The sequence below is a fragment of the Artemia sp. Qi Xiang Cuo genome, chromosome 12, assembly GCF_049724085.1.
Source record: "Artemia sp. Qi Xiang Cuo chromosome 12, ASM4972408v1, whole genome shotgun sequence".
NCBI lineage: Eukaryota > Metazoa > Arthropoda > Branchiopoda > Anostraca > Artemiidae > Artemia > Artemia sp. Qi Xiang Cuo.
In genome coordinates, this window is record NC_142805.1 from 5,282,693 (window position 1) to 5,299,458 (window position 16,766).

The 16,766-nt window shown below is 35.2% G+C and overlaps 1 protein-coding gene across 1 annotated transcript in view; it reads left to right on the forward strand.

Moving 5' to 3' along the window:
• Positions 1-6,362, forward strand: part of Ntf-2 (nuclear transport factor-2) — a 21,715-nt gene extending 15,353 nt beyond the window's left edge. The window contains exons 2-3 of the mRNA XM_089098467.1: positions 142-312; positions 6,140-6,362. Of these exons, the coding sequence (XP_088954593.1) occupies positions 142-312; positions 6,140-6,247 (279 nt within the window). The 3' untranslated portion in view covers positions 6,248-6,362. The remainder of the gene's footprint in view (positions 1-141; positions 313-6,139) is intronic.
• The last annotated feature ends 10,404 nt before the right edge of the window (positions 6,363-16,766 follow it).

The window sequence follows — 16,766 nt, forward strand, 5'->3', positions numbered from 1 at the left end:
CTATCAGCTGCTCTGAGTAGATTTTCTTGCAAACCCACTTTTTCAAAAACAAACATCAAACTTTGGAGCATCATAGATGGGTATTTTCATTGATTAAAAAAAAAAAATTGTGGATGTGTTATTTGTTTTCTATCCTTGCAGGCAGAAACAAGTTTAATGTCATTTGAAGGAGTGCAAATTCAAGGATCTGCAAAAATCGCAGAAAAGTTGGCCAGTCTTACCTTTCAGAAAGTGCAGCATGCTTTAACAACTATAGATAGTCAACCAATGTTTGATGGTGGAATTTTAACCAGTGTAATAGGTCAGCTAAAGGTAAATTATACTCTCAATTGATTTGATAATATTGAGATTTCTGTGTCACATAGTTTTTGGTTAATTAGGGTTGTATAATCTTTGAATAAAATGTGTTAGAAAATTTATGGCAATTGAGTTGTGACAGATGTAATGGGAAAATCTGACTCATCATTATAAATCGAATAAAAAAGAGTTTTATTCAACTGAAAGTAAGGAGTAACATCAAAACTTAAAACGAACAGGAAGTATTATGCATATGTGTGGGGTTGCCCCATTCTCAATACACTAAAACTTTAGCACAAAAACTTTAGCGTTATGATTGAACATAGTATATATGATTAGAATAGTTATGTTTATATTTACCTATTGAAAAATTATTTAGCCTTGTGTTTTATGGCAGAAAGCTCTTGTTATTTTTCGGGCATAATCCTCATTTTTAGGGAATATTCATGTAAGTTAATTAATTAATGATTGAGATTTCAGTTAATAGTTTAAAAAATTATGCAAACTAATATGAGTTTAATTATTTAATAAATTTTATATATTGACGATTTAAAATTCATAGTTAATTGCTAAGTTTATATAAAAACTAGTTAGCCTACAATAAAACTTTAGTGCTAATGAATTGCTTGTACGCTAAAATTAAAAAATATTGAAAGTAGACTTGGCTGAATTGGCTTCTTAAAGGCTCAGGTTGAATAGGCTTTAACAAGGCCGTATTGAACGGGGGGGGGGTTACCCGGTTTGTGGGTAAAAGTGGGTTTGCAAGAACATCTACTCAGAGCAGCTGATAGTAAATTTTGTGGTAAAATATTTCTTATTAAAAAAAATACTGTTATTACAATACCAGCAAGAAACAGTGCTAAAGTTTTAGTTTTAGTGCTAAAGTTTTTATTAGAACTTTTAAACAGGCTTATTATTCTAATTCAACAGCCCTTGTGTTTCAGGGGTTGTTCTTAAAGAATTGGGACAAAAAGGCAAACTTTAGCTTAAAGAGCAAGGTATTCAGGAGGGGTAACCCCTCTCGTATATATAATAATTTCTGCTTGTTTTAAATTTTGATGTTGCTCCTTACTTTCAGTTGAAAAAACCTTGTTTTGTTTTATTTAATTTCTGGTTGTTTTTAAAAATGCTGGGAAATCCGCTCTCCCTCCGTGGAAAATCCCCCCAGAAAATCCATCCATGGAAAGTAATTCCCACAAAAATTACCTCCCCCCAGACAATTTCATTCTAGCTGAAAATTCCCCTAGAAAAATGTCTTGTGGACAATTCCAGATGAATTTATTTTTCTTGTGGCACTTTCATTTGAAAAAGGCTTTACTTTCTGTTTTACTTTTAAAATCATGCCGGAAATCCACTCTGCCATGGAAAAGTTCTCCCGCCAATATCCCCGCTCCCTTGTAGGAAATTGCTCCTTCAAATAGCTCCCTCTAGAGAATTTATCCCGTAGAAAACTCCTCCATGGAGAATTTCTCTTGTGGAAAATCCTTCCCTCTCCCTATGGAAAGACACTAGACAATCTCAACCTAGTAAAAATATCCCCTCTGACTATTCCCCATAAAATCTCCACATGTAAAATTGAGTGGGCAAGAGAAAGTAAGATATAATATGGTATAAAAAAAATTGTATAGAAATTCTGGGAAATTCTCCTTATCCCCCCCCCCCAAAAAAAAAATACTATACTATATGGCTTCCCGATAAAAATACTATACATAAACAATCAGAAAATTTCATGACTTACAGGCCCTTCACCAGGGGCTGTGGGGGGTCATGTTATCCCCAAAGGGATACTTACCAGACTTTTCAACTATGCTGAACAAAATGGTTATCTATATTTTTTTATTGGACGACTTTGAGGAAAAAGGGGGATCGGAGGAGGAGTAGTTGCCCTCCAATCTTTTTGGTCACTTAAAAAGGGTGCTCGAACTTTTAATTTCCATTTGCATGAGCCCTTTCCTGAAATTCAAGGACTTTTGTATCGATGTCATCACCTCTTGTAAAAAATAAAATAAAAAATGAATATGTATCTATGATTTTTCTTCTGGTAAAGGATACAAAATTCCACATTTTTGCAGATGGGAGCTTGAAACTTTTACAATAAGCTTCTAGGCTACGCTAAATCTCATGCTGTGATTTTCATTAAGAATGGTTGACTTTAAGGTGGTGTTTCCACACTTTTTCGAAAATCAGGCAAATTTTCTCAGGCTTGTAGTTTTTGACAGGTAATACTAGATTTCATGAATCTTATATATTTGGAATAAGCATATTATGTATATATATTTTATATATATATATATATATATATATATATATATATATATATATATATATATATATATATATATATATATATATATATATATATATATATATATATATATATATATATATATATACATATATATATACATATATATATACATATATATATATATATATATATATATATATATATATATATATATATATATATATATATATATATATATATATATTGTAAAGTTTCTTTGTTCACTTTTCTGTGAATTGTCTATTTCTCTGTACAGTGAGACTTCTTCTTTTTAGTGCCTTATGGTAGCGTTGGCCTATTATCTGGGTTCACCAAAGTGGAGGATGCCTAGAACCTCTAACCATCACATAGTCTCTGTTCAGAGTATAAAACGTTTATTTATACATATAATACAGTGAAGGTACATATGGCTGGACAGATACAGAATTCGAACTGCTCAAATAATCCAAATTGGTAACCCAAATTCGGATACACATCTGGCCACTTGACAAACTGTAAACCCCTGATAAAGAGAATTTCTAAGAAGTGGGGTTGTTGATTGTTGACAATTTGCAATGTTTGCATTTTAGATTGTGGGGTTATTCCGGGTTGAAGTGACCATGTGAAGGATTACACAAACGAATCTCCGACATATATTTAGAATCTTAATTATTGGTTTTAACCAAGAAAAACCTATTTCCAAAGTTTACAATATATATATATATACATATATATATATATATATATATATATATATATATATATATATATATATATATATATATATATATATATATATATATATATATATATATATATATTATCTATTTATGTTTAAGAGTGAATTACTTAGCAAAAAAAAAGGTAATACTAGATTTCATGAATATTTGGAATAAGCATATTATGTATATAAATATATATATATATATATATATATATATATATATATATATATATATATATATATATATATATATATACATATATATATATATATATATATATATATATATATATATATATATATATATATATATATATGTATATATATGTATGTTATATTTTGAAATTAATTACTTGGCAAAAAAAAATATATATATATATATATATATATATATATATATATATATATATATATATATATATATACATATATTTATATATATATATACATATATATATATATTATATATATATATATATATATATATATATATATATATATATATATATATATATATATATATATATATATATATATATATATATATATATATATATATATATATATATATATATATATATATATATATTAGGGAGAGGTTAAGGGACCATGAGATCCAGGTGTGGCATGCATAAGTGAATGAGACCCGATCACTGGAGTTATATGCAAAGGCTAAGGAGCAGTGGGCATAAGAACTGTATTTTAAGGCAGGGCTTCAAAAGAGGCAACTAAAGTTTGTTATTTGTGTTAGGTCAGATGGGTTACCACAAGGTGAGAGAAGGAAGTATCTGGGAGGGGTTAGGCAAGCTTCTGGTCCTTACTTCTGTCCCATGTGCGGGAAAGAGGAAGATCTGGTTCATTTTGTGGGGAAGTGTAGGGAATTAATAGATTTAAGGAAAGAATTGTTTAGGGTTGAGGCTTGGGGGAGAGATGAGATAATAAATTTATTAGCAAGGAAAGATATGGGAGGTATAAAGAGATTCGGAAGGTTCCTGACGATAGGAATAGAGCATAGAGAAAGGTTTTTTGAACATTAGGAGTGAGAGTGACAGTTCATTAGCATAGATTATACTTTTGTGTCAATTTACGTCTGTATGAAAGTGTCTTTGTTTGTGTCATCACGGCCCTTTGGGTTTTTGTGTTCATAAATTATATTCTATATATATATATATATATATATATATATATATATATATATTATATATATATATATATATATATATATATATATATATATATATATATATATATATATATATATATATATATCTCTCTCTCTCTCTCTCTCTCTCTCTCTCTCTCTCTCTCTCTCTCTCTCTCTCTCTCTCTCTCTCTCTCTCTCTCTCTCTCTCTCTCTCTCTCTCTCTCTCTCTCTCTCTCTCTCTCTCTCTCTCTCTCTCTCTCTCTCTCTCTCTCTCTCTCTCTCTCTCTCTCTCTACATACATACATATATATATATATATATAGAGGCTTGGGAGAGTGATGAGATAATAAATTTATTAGCAAGGAAAGATATGAGAGGTATAAAGAGATTCGGAAGGTTCCTGACGATAAGAATAAAGTATAGAGAAAGGTCCTTTGAAGATTAGGGTGAGGGTTACATTTCACCAGCCTATTATAGTTTTGTGTCAATTTGTTCTTGTATGAAAGTGTCATATATACATATATATATATATATATATATATATATATATATATATATATATATATAAATGTCTATAATTTGCTTTGAACAGTAGCCAAATCCGGGAAGTGTGGTAAAAATTGAAGAAAAAATCGTCAAGTGGTACTTATAAAATATGTGCACATCATCTATTGAATGTTAGTCCCCTTTTATTTGAACACCTTGCAATTGCTTACCGGATTATTGTGACGCATGGTGTTGTACCAGATTTATTTTGCTTAGGATCCATAACGCCTGTACTGAAAAAAGGAAAACCCGCAACAGAACCTTCTTCCTATGGACTGATAACTATTTCCTGTTTTTTTTTGTTTTTTTTTTGTGCAAACATTTTGAACTGTTAATAATAGGTGACATTAGGAAGTGCTTGAATCTTTAGTCCTTGAATTTGTCAAAGGATGAGGAAAGGCTGAAAACGAAATTCGGGTCAATCTGAAGATCAAATCGTCTGATTATCAAACTAAGGAAATATGATGTATACCCACAATTTGCAAGCAATGTGGTACCTTTTTGTGCAATTTGCAAATTGCAAAAACGTGGTGCAATTTGCAAGCAACGTGGTATGTTCATAGCTATACACCTGGCAGTCATATGTGAATCCATCGTTTGGGAAAAGGATGGGGGAAGCTTATTTAAAACTGGAACATTGTGAGGTAAGAAGTGGAGACTTGCAAATTAAGCCAAAATCAACTGGGGTCGGAGACCAGCAATGAACTTTAAAAGTTGAAAAACAACTATTTCGACATTTTACAGACTTATTTCTTATTCTAGTGCATTGATTTGTCTATTCATAAATTTTATACATATAATTATGTATTTACTGGGTCTTTTGTTACCATCTAGAATTTTTTTTTTTTTAATATTTTAGTGAAAAATTCAAAACTGCCACAGACATATGTACGGGATGGAGCTGAAATCTTGATTTTTCTTTAAGACCTGGACACTTGTTGTTCAAATTATCATTTTGTTAAATTATATCCCCCCCCCCTCCCCCCGCACACATAATTTCGTGGGTATGCATCTAGCTGAGAAAATGTACTTTTGCTAGCAAGTGGTGATTACTTTTTATGTAATATTTTATGGTTATCTTTACAGCATATCAATATAATAAATAGTAATACTCTTGGAGTATAATTATTATTTGTAATGTCTTTGTTATTTTTTTTTTCAGACTGATGATGATCCTCCACTATCCTTTACACAGATCTTCGTTTTAAAACCAATTGGTGACTCGTTTTATCTACAGCATGATATTTTCAGATTTGCCCTACATATTTAAGCCTGTGAAATATAATAAATCCAATGAATTAGTGGATAGACTTTACTGCTGCCCTCTTTCAATGTTAATTATATTGTCTATTCAAAATAACATCAATAAATGATTTTGTATTCGTTTTTGATTACTTCTATAGCAACATAGCTTATAGGTCACTGACAATTAGTTTTCAACCAGTTCTGAGATTCAGTTCATGCTTCTTTTTTTTTATCTTTCAACCCAGTTGAATTCAGACCTAGGCATTACATGGGTCTAATCAAAGTCGTAAGGACAACTTCTAAGAGTGGTACCTGGCAACTAATGTTGACAAAAAACATCACCACCATCCAGTATTTGGCGTTGCTTTGCATTTTATCAGTGTAATGATAAATATGTGGGCCCCAATATTCAGAAAAGCCAGAGCCTCGAGAGGGAAACATACAAGCTTCCCCTTAAAAGGACCAAATGTTAAAATCATAAATGCTCGGTTAAAATTTAATAAATGGAAAAAAAGAAAAAGTTACCCTAACTAATGTTAAAGACAGATAGGACTTGTTATATGGTCCAAAAGTCATATTGGAAAGCCCCTCTCGATCTGGGAAGTCCAAAGAAGGACATGAGTTAATCGACAAATACTAAAATTAAGATTTATTATCATTATGTGTTACAGGAGTGTAGGAATTTATAGAAAAAAAGAGCTAATGACTAGTAAAATAAAAATGAATAGGATTTGCGGTCCAAAAGTGTCTGTAATTGAGTGATGAGAGAAGCCCCTAAAAAATGTTGAAGAGTAATAAAAGAGGAAAAACGCTTGAGGTAGGAATGTAGACAAAGCTGATAATCTAAGATGTGCTGTATGGATCGCTTCCCTAGGGATAATTCGCACATGTTTAAACTAGAGTATCGCTGAGACTGCGGTAATATGATACTTAAAATTGTACTCTTAGAGGATAACGACATTCCATCTTGGAAAAAAAATGTCTATATATGCGTAGATATTAAGAAAATTTCTGTTATCGGCATGGAAACAACGTAAAGAGGGAGTCAGAAATCACATGGTCTTGCATGGGTTAAGACTATGAATGTGATCCAATACATGTAAGAAAATATGAGATATGGGGTATAGATACAAGAAAACATGCGGTTTCGCCTCTTAGAAAGAAGGTCCAAGTACAGCATCCAGGCAGTAACCCCCTGAAAATTCCGTCGGAAAGGTACACGAAAAAGAGATTGCAATGGCTGGATATGGAAAAGGGCTATAAACTACTATAAAGGATCCTACTATCATCCTAGGGAAACAAATGCATTCAAGATCCTTCTTCTAGAAAAAAATTCCACATTTTGTTGATTGCAGCTTGAAACCTGTATGGAAGAGTTTTCTGATATGATGATTCTAGTAAAGTGGTTTTCGCTAAGATTGCTTGTTTTTACGATCACCACTGGGGATTAAACAAATAAACATGCATCCACAACCTTTCTTCTGGAAAAAAAATATGAATTTCCACATTTTGTACATTAGAGCTTGAAACCTCTACGGTAATTCTGTTGATATGTCATTTGCTATAAAAATTCAGTTTTTAGGTTTGGTGAATTAAATAAAATAGCAAGTTTTTTCAAATGAAAGTAAGGAGCAACATTAAAACTTAAAGCGAAAAGAAATTATAATGTATCTGAGGGAGTTTGCCCCCTCGTTAATACGTCGCTCTTTACGCTTAAGTTCGAATTTTGTTACAATTGTTTAAGAATGACCCCTGAATCACAAAGGCTGTTTAATTAGAATAAATAGCTCTTTTGAAAGTACTAAAAAATCCTCTAGTGTAAATAGTGAGCTATTAATGAGGAGGCAAACCCCTTCATATATGTAATAATTTCTGCTCGTTTTAAGTTTTAATGTTGCTCCTTAGTTTCAGTTGAAAAAACTCATTTTTTATTGAATTCTGATCGTTTTCTAAATAATGCCGGGAACCGGCACCCCCTTCATTGAAAATTCTCTTCCCCCATGAAAAATTCCTCCGTGGAAAGATCCTCTCACACTACAGTAGGGTTCTCTGATACGCTGAATCTGATGGTGTGATTTTCGTTAAGATTCTTTGACTTTTAGGGAGTTTTTCCCCCTTTTTTCGAAAATCAGGCGAATTATCTCAGGTTCGCAACTTCTGATGGGTAAGACTAAACTTGATGAAACTATATATTTAAAATCAGCATTAAATTCAGATTCTTTTGATGTATCTATTGGTATCAAAATTTAGTTTTTTAGTTTCGGTTTTATTGAGCCGGACAACTCCTTCCAGTTCGTTACCACGAACTGTTTGATAATGGCCCGAGTCACCCCTTCCTTGCACTTCGTTATAACCACAGTACACATATTTAGACAGTACGATCATCTCCTATCTCAACCGTTAGACATAGCCGGACTGCGATGCAGCTCCTCCGGAGAAGATTTAGACCAAGAGAAAAATAAGCGATATTAGATTTTTTCATGGGTAGTACGCGCGTGACATCGGCATTCACAACCTGGAGAACAGGAAAAGAAATATGACTAGTCGAGCGTCTAGGGCATAGGGAAGAATGCGATACGTTGAAATGACAAAAACAAAAAAGAAAATAACTGGTTCGGGTGTAATAATACAAAGGGCGAAGATAACATTGGTTTGAGAACGGAAAGGAAAATGAAGAATGGATTTATAAGGATAATCAAGGTAAAAATAATTTTTATTTGAACAATGCCATAACGTGATGACATTTGATTAGGAAGTTTGGCGCTTCGCATTGATATTTCAGTTCCATAATTTTATCAACGAAACTTTATTCTTTTTGCGTACCTTGTGAGAAACCAAAAGGATTCAGATCCTTAAAACTGAGAATTGTTCTAAGTCATTGATATGCCAAATAACGGTGCTAGATCTAGAGGCGGATAAGACAAAGATAGCCGAAAGGGGCATTATAAAACTTTGTTATATACAGCTCAAAGCCTAAGCGAGGAAAATTTTCTTAGAAAGCGAAGCTAATTATGCCAAGACAGCTAAAACGAGGACTGAGTGTAAAGAATCAAAGGAAAAAAAGACTCAACCTTACTCCTTCCCTTACTCCAAAAAAGAAAATGTTTTGGCATCTGCTAAAGTCTTTTGCTATGTCATATTAAAGCTTAATAATTAGGCTAACCTCCAGAAAAGCTATGCAAGCATGGCCATTGGTGGATCTAGTGAGGCCCCCTCCCTCCGGCTCCAAACACGCCCTGGACAAAACAAAGTTAGATTAGCAACTGACAGTAAACGTGCTAACTAGAATGATTAAATAAATTTTAAAGAATCTTAACACAATTCTGAAACATTCTATGTTTATATCAACCTTGCCCGTAACCCAAAACTGGAAATAGAATGAAAATAATCGTGAGTGTTAAACCAATGAGCGAAAAAATGCTTTCCAATGAGAAGTTTTACGTAAATTGCTAGTTCGTGGCAGAATGTTTACAACAATAATAACAACAAGCATTAGTTTATATTCTTCTTATAATACAAATTAATTTAAAAAAAACTTTCCACGAAATAAGTTTTTCAAAGAAAAGTAAAGAACTCCATTAAACAAAAAATGAGCAAAAATCAAATAATCTACCAAGCGTGAAACTACCACAAATCAGCATCGATAAATAAATGAAACCCAAAACGAACAGAAATTAAAATAAATAACCAAGTCGAACTCAAAACGAGCAGAAATTAACATAAGTTGGGCTCAAAACCCCTATGCCTTCCCAATACCAGAACATAATTTGCACTTTATTGAAAAAAATATAAATGTTTTTACTTTTATAACTTTAATAAATCAAATAATATTAAGATTTTGATTACTAAATATCAGTATATGTATATTAAACGGACAATGAATATTCATTTGTATTTATTTTGGCAGGAAATGCTCTTTCCAAGCCATCCACTCGCTCTGAATTAGAAACCTTCACCAATTCAAACTTTTTTTCTTTTTTTTTAACAGAATATAACCAGCATAGTTTTGTACTTTCCTCACAAAGTAAAAGCGAAAATTTACAAATTTTCTTCCGTGAGGTGGCAAAAATCTTGCCCCCCCCCCCCAAGAATTTTTCTGAATTTACGCCACTGGTGGGGGGGGGATTAGTTTTCCTCCAATCACTTTCGACTATTAAAAAGGGCATCAGACCTTTCTATTTTCAATCGAATGAGCCCTTTTCGAAGTTCCTATGACAACTCTTTTGACACATGCCCTGGTCTAAACAACAACAACAACAAAAAAATAATACATTATACCCACATCAATCTTCACTATAAAAATGTAAAGCCTTCCAATAACTTTCAACATTTGACAAGGGCACTAGGCTTTTTGATTTCCAATCGAATGAGGCTTTTTTGAGTTTCTACGACAACACTTTCTATAAACACCTTATATGTCCCCAGGGCACAAATTACAACTCTTACCTTAAGGGCTGTGAGGGTGTTTGTCATCCTCTAAGACCTAATTTCCAGAACTTACAACTACGTTAAACGAAATGGCTATCTCAAAATTTTGATTGGATGTGTTTGGGAAAATGGTGGGTGTGAGAGGGGCGTTAGTTTTTTTTCAATCACTGTAAAATATTAAAAAAGGCACTACCTCTCTCTATTTCCAATCGAATAAGCTCTATTGAAATTTCTGATACATTACTTTTAAGAAAAACCTGCCTTACCCCCATGAGATAGTTAGCTAACTTTATTCACAAGTTGGGGTGGGGGGTGTACTCCTCAAAAACATAATTTCTATCTGGAAATACACAGCACTGAACAAAATGTCTATCTGAAAATTTTGATTGGATGGGTTTCGTCCTCACAGACCTAATGTCCAGAACTTTCGAATACGTTGAACAAAATTGATATCTCAAAATTGTGATTGGATGTGTTTGGGAAATGGTGGGCGTGAGAGGGGGGTTAGTTGCCCTTCAATCACTTTCGACTTTTAAAAGGGCAATAGCCCTTTCAATTTCCCTGTGAATGAGTCCTTTTGGATGTCATCAATTTCTATAAAAAACCTTACAGTATCCAAGGGCACAGCTTACAACCCTGGCCCTGAGGGATGTGGGGGGGATGGGTTGTCATCCTCAAGTACCTAATTTAAAAAACTTTCAACTTCGTCCAATAAAATGGATGAATATAAATTTTGATTGGATGTGTTTGGGGGAATGGTGGGCGTGAGAGGGGGGTTAGTTGCCCTCAAATCACTTTCGACTATTAAAAAGTGCACTAGCCCTTTGAATTTCCAATCGAATGAGCCCTTTTTCAAGTTTCTACGACAAACATTTCAATAAAAACCTTATATTCCCCCAAGGCATAACTTTTAACCCTTGCCCTGAAGATTGTGGGGGGAGTGTCCTGCTCAAAGGTATAATTTCCTAAACTTTAAACTGCGTGGAACAAAATGGCTATCGAAAAGATTTGATTGGATACGCTTGGGGAAACGGTGGACGTTGAAGGGCTCTTAGTGACCTTCCAATGGCTTTCGACTATTAAAAAGGCCACTACCCATTTTAATTTCCAATGGAAGGATCCCTTTTTGAAGTTTCTACGACGACGCGTTCAGTAAAACCTTATATGCCCCCAGGGCATAACTTACAACCCTTGCCCTGAGGGCTGTGGGGAAGTGTCCTCCTCAGAAACATAATTTCTATCTGGAAATCCACAACATTGAACAAAATGGCTGTCTAAAAATTTTGATTGGATGTGTTTGAGGAAAAGTTGGGTGAGAGAGGGGGGCTAGTTGCCCTCAAATCACTTTCGACTATTAAAAAGGGCACTAGACCTTTGAATTTCCAATCGAATGAGCCCTTTTTCAAGTTTTTATGACAAAGATTTCAATAAAAACTTATATACCTCCAGGCTATAACTTATAACCCTTGCTCTGAAGACTGTGAGCGGAGTGTCCTTCTCAAAGGTATAATTTCCTGAACTTTACCTGCGTGGAACAAAATGGCTATTTTAAAATTTTGATTGGATGTGTTTGGGGAAATGGTGGACGTGGAAGGGGTGTTAGTTGCCTTCCAATTACTTTCGACTATTAAAAAGGGCACAAGCCCTTTCAATTTCTAATCAAATGAGTCCTTTTGAAGTTTCTACGACAACGCTTTCTATAAAAACTTTATATATCCCCAGGGCATAACTTACAATCCTTGTCCTGAGGGCTGTGAAGCGGTTGTCATACTCAAAGACCTAATTTCCAGAACTTTAAACTACGTTGAACCAAATGGCTATCTAAAAATTTTGATCGGATGTGTTTTGGGAAAACATGAGGGCGTGAGAGGGGGGTTAGTTACCGTCCAATCACTTTCAACTATCAAAAAGGGCACTAGCCCTTTGAATTTCCAATCAAATGAGCCTTTTTTGAAGTTTCTATGAAAACGCCTTCTATAAAAACCTTACATGCCCCCAGGGCATAACTTACAACCCTTGCCCCGAGGGTTTTGGGGGAGTGTCCTCCTCAGAAACATATTTTCTATCTGGAAATCAACTACGCTGAACAAAATGGCTATCTCAAAATTTTGATTGGATGTGCTTGGGGGAATGATGGGCGTGGGGGTGGGCTAGTTGCCCTCCAATCACTTTCGACAAAAATTTCCAATCGAATGAGCCTTTCTTGAAGTTTCTACGACGACGCATTCTATAAAAACCTTATATGCCCCCAGGGCATAACTTAAAACCCTTGCCCCCTGGTTTGTAGGGAAGTGTCCTCCTCAAAAATATATTTTCTATTAGGAAATCAACTATGCTGAACAAAATGGCTATCCTAAAATTTTGATTAGATGTGTTTGGGGGACTGATGGGTGGGGGGGGGGGCTAGTTGCCCTCCAATCACTTTCGACTATTAAAACGGGCATTAGCCCTTTGAATTTCCAAGGGGTTGTCATCCTCAAAGACCTAATTTCCAGAACTTTAAACTACGTTGAACAAAATGGCTATCTCAAAATTTTGATTGGATGTGTTTGGGGAAAGGGTGGGCGTCAGAGGGTGTTATTTACCGTCCAATCACTTTCAACTATTAAAAAGGGCACTAGCCCCTTGAATTTCCAATCAAATGAGCCTTTTTTGAATTTTCTATGACAACGCCTTCTATGAAAACCTTACATCCCCCAGGGCATAGCTTACAACCCTTGCCCCGAGGGTTTTGGGGGAGTGTCCTCCTCAAAAATATATTTTTATCTGGAAATCAAGTATGCCCCCAGGGTATAACTTAAAACCCTTGCCCCCTGGGTTGTAGGGGAGTGTCCTCCTCAAAAATATATTTTCTATTTGGAAATCAACTATGCTGAACAAAATGGCTATCCCAAAATTTTGATTGGATGTGTTTGGGGTAATGCTGGGCGGGGGGGGGGGGCTAGTTGCCCTCCAATCACTTCCGACTATTAAAACGGGCTCTAGCCCTTTGAATTTCCAATCGAATGAGCCTTTTCTGAAGTTTCTACGACAACGCCTTCTATAAAACTTTATATGCCCCAAGGGCATAACTTAAAACCCTTGCCCCGAGGGTTGCGAGGGAGTGTCGTCCTTATAAACATTTTCTGTCGGTAAATTAACTACGCTGATCGAAATGGCTATCTCAAAATTTTGATTGGATGTGTTTGGGGGAATAATTGGCATGGGGGGGGGGGCTAGTTGCACTCCAATCACTTTTGAATATTAAAAGGGCACTAGCCATTTGAATTTTCAATCGAATGAGCCTTTTTTGAAGTTTCTACGACAACGCCCTCTATAAAAACCTTATATACCCCCAGGGTATAACTTAAAACTCTTGTCCCGAGGGTTGCAGGGGAGTGTCATCCTCAAAAATATTTTCTATCTGGAAATCAACTACGCTGAACAAAATGGCTATCTCAAAATTTTCATTGGATGTGTTTGGGGGAATGATGGGCGGGGGGGGGGGCTAGGTGCTCTCCAATCGCTTTTGACGATTAAAAAGAGCACTAGCCACTCCAATTTGTAATCGAATGAGTCCTTTTCAAAATTTCTACGACAACTCCTTCGATACGAAGTGCCCGGATGTGGAGAACCAAAAAACAACACATTGTGCCCACATCGGTTATTACTTAGGCAGCGCTAGCGCGCTGCCTATGATACAATTCTTTTGATTTCCTTCAATTTTTATATACTGTTATCTAATAATGTTTTTTATTAGAGGCAGGGCAATAGCGCTGCCTAAGTAAAGAATGATGTTGGCACAATGTATTATCTTTGGGGTGGGGGGGGGGGTTAGACCACGGCACTTCGTAAATCCGTAAATTTTCGTAAGACCAGGCCAATCGGCTCATTCGATTGGAAATTGAAGTGGTTTGTGCCCTTTTTAATTGTCGAAAGTGATTGGAAGGCAACTAACACCCTTCACGCCCACTTTTTCCCCAAACAGATCCAATCAAAATTTTGAGATAGCTATTTTGTTCAGCGTAGTTGATCTCCAGATAGAAATTATGTTTTTAAGGAAGATACTCCCCCTCAACCCTCAGGGCAAGGGTTGTAAGTTATGCCCTGGGGACATATAAGATTTTTATAGAAAGCGTTGTCGTAGAAACTTTAAAAACGGCTCACTGGAATGGAAATTCAAAGGGCTAGTGCCCTTTTTAATGGTCAAAAGTGATTGGAGGGCAACTAACCCCTCTCTCGCGCTCACCTTTTCCCCAAGCACATCCAATCAAAATATCGAGATATCCATTTTATTCAACGTAGTTGAAAGTTCTGAAAATTAGGTCTTTGAGGATGACAACCTAAGGTCTTTGAAGAGGGCAAGGGATATAAGTTATGCCTTGGGGTTATATAAGGTTTTTATAGAACTTGTTGTCGTAGAAACTTCAAAAGGGCTCATTTGATCGGAAATTTAAATGGCTAGTGCCCTTTTTAATAGTTAAAAATGATTGAAAGGCAACTAACACCCCTTCCACGCCCACCATTTCCCAAAACACATCCAATCAAAATTTTGAGATAGGCATTTTGTTCAATGTAGTTGAAAGCTCTGGAAATTATATATTTGAGCAGGACACTCCCCCCCCCCACAGTCTTCAGGGCAAGGATTAAAAACTATGCCCTTGGGGCATATAAGGTTTTTATTGAAAGCTTTGTCGTAGAATCTTCAAAAAGGGCTCATTCGACTGGAAATTCAAAGGGCTAGTGCTATTTCTAATAGTCGAAAGTGATTGGAAGGAAATTAACCCCCCTCTCACGCCCACCTTTTCCCCAAATACATCCAATCAAAAATTTCAGACAGCATAGTTGAAAGTTTTGGAAATTAAATCTTAAAGGATGACCCCCCCCCCCCCACGGCCCTCAGGGCAAGGGTTGTAAGTTATGCCCTGGAGGCATGTAAGGTTTTTATTGAAAGGGTTGTCGTAGAAACTTAAAAAAGGGCTTATTTGATTGGAAATTAAAATGGCTAGTGCCATTTTTAATAGTAGAAAGTAATTGGAGGGCAACTAACCCCCCTCCCACCCCCACCATTTCCCCAAAAAATATACAATGTAAATTTTGAGATGACCATTTTTTTTTCAATGTTGTTGAAAGTTTTGGAAATTAGGTCTTTGAGGATGACAACCCCCCACAGCCCTCAGGGCAAGGGTTGTAAGTTATGCCTTGGGGGCATATGAGGTTCTATAGACAGAGTTATCGTAGGAACTTCCAAAAGGGTTGATTCGATTGGAAATTGAGAGGGCTAGAACTCTTTTTAATAGTCAAAAGTGATTGAAGAACAACTATCCCCCCTCTCATGCCCACCATTTCCCCAAACACATCCATTAAAAATTTTGAGATATTTATTTTGTTCAACGTAGTTAAAAGTTCTGGGAATTAGGTCTTTGAGGATGACAAACCTCCCACCCCCACAACTGTCAGGGCAAGGGTTGTAAGTTGTGCCCTGGGTGAATATATGGTTTCTATAGAAAGTTTTGTCGTAGAAATTTCAAAACGGGTTCATTTGATTCGAAATTGAAAGGGCTAGTGCCCTTTTTAATAGTAGAAAGTGATTGGAGAGCAAATAACCTCCCTTTCACCCCCACAATTTCCTCAAACACATTCAATCAAAGTTTTGAGATAGCCATGTATCTACGTAGTTGAAAGTTCTTAATTATGTATTTGATGATGACAAACCCCCGAGAGCCCCCAGGGCAAAAGTTGTAATCTATGCCCTGGGGGCATATAAGGTGTTTATAGCATTGTCATAGAAACTTCAAAAGGGAATCATTCAATTGGAAATTGAGAGATCTAGTGCCTTTTTAATAGTCGAAAGTGATTGGAGGGTAACTAACCCCTCTCTTATGCTCACCATTTCCCCAAATACATCCAATCAAAATTTTCAGATAGCCAGTTTGTTTAACGTAGTTGAAAGTTCTAGATATTAGGCCCTTGAGGATACCACTCCCCCCAGACCCCTCAGGGCTATGGTTTTAGGTTATGCCCTAAGTTTCTATAAATTCTTATTTAAAGCTTTGTCGTAGAAACTTGAAAAAGGGCTAATTGGATTGGAAATTCAAACGGCTAGTTTCTTTTAAATAGTCAAAAGTAATTGGAGG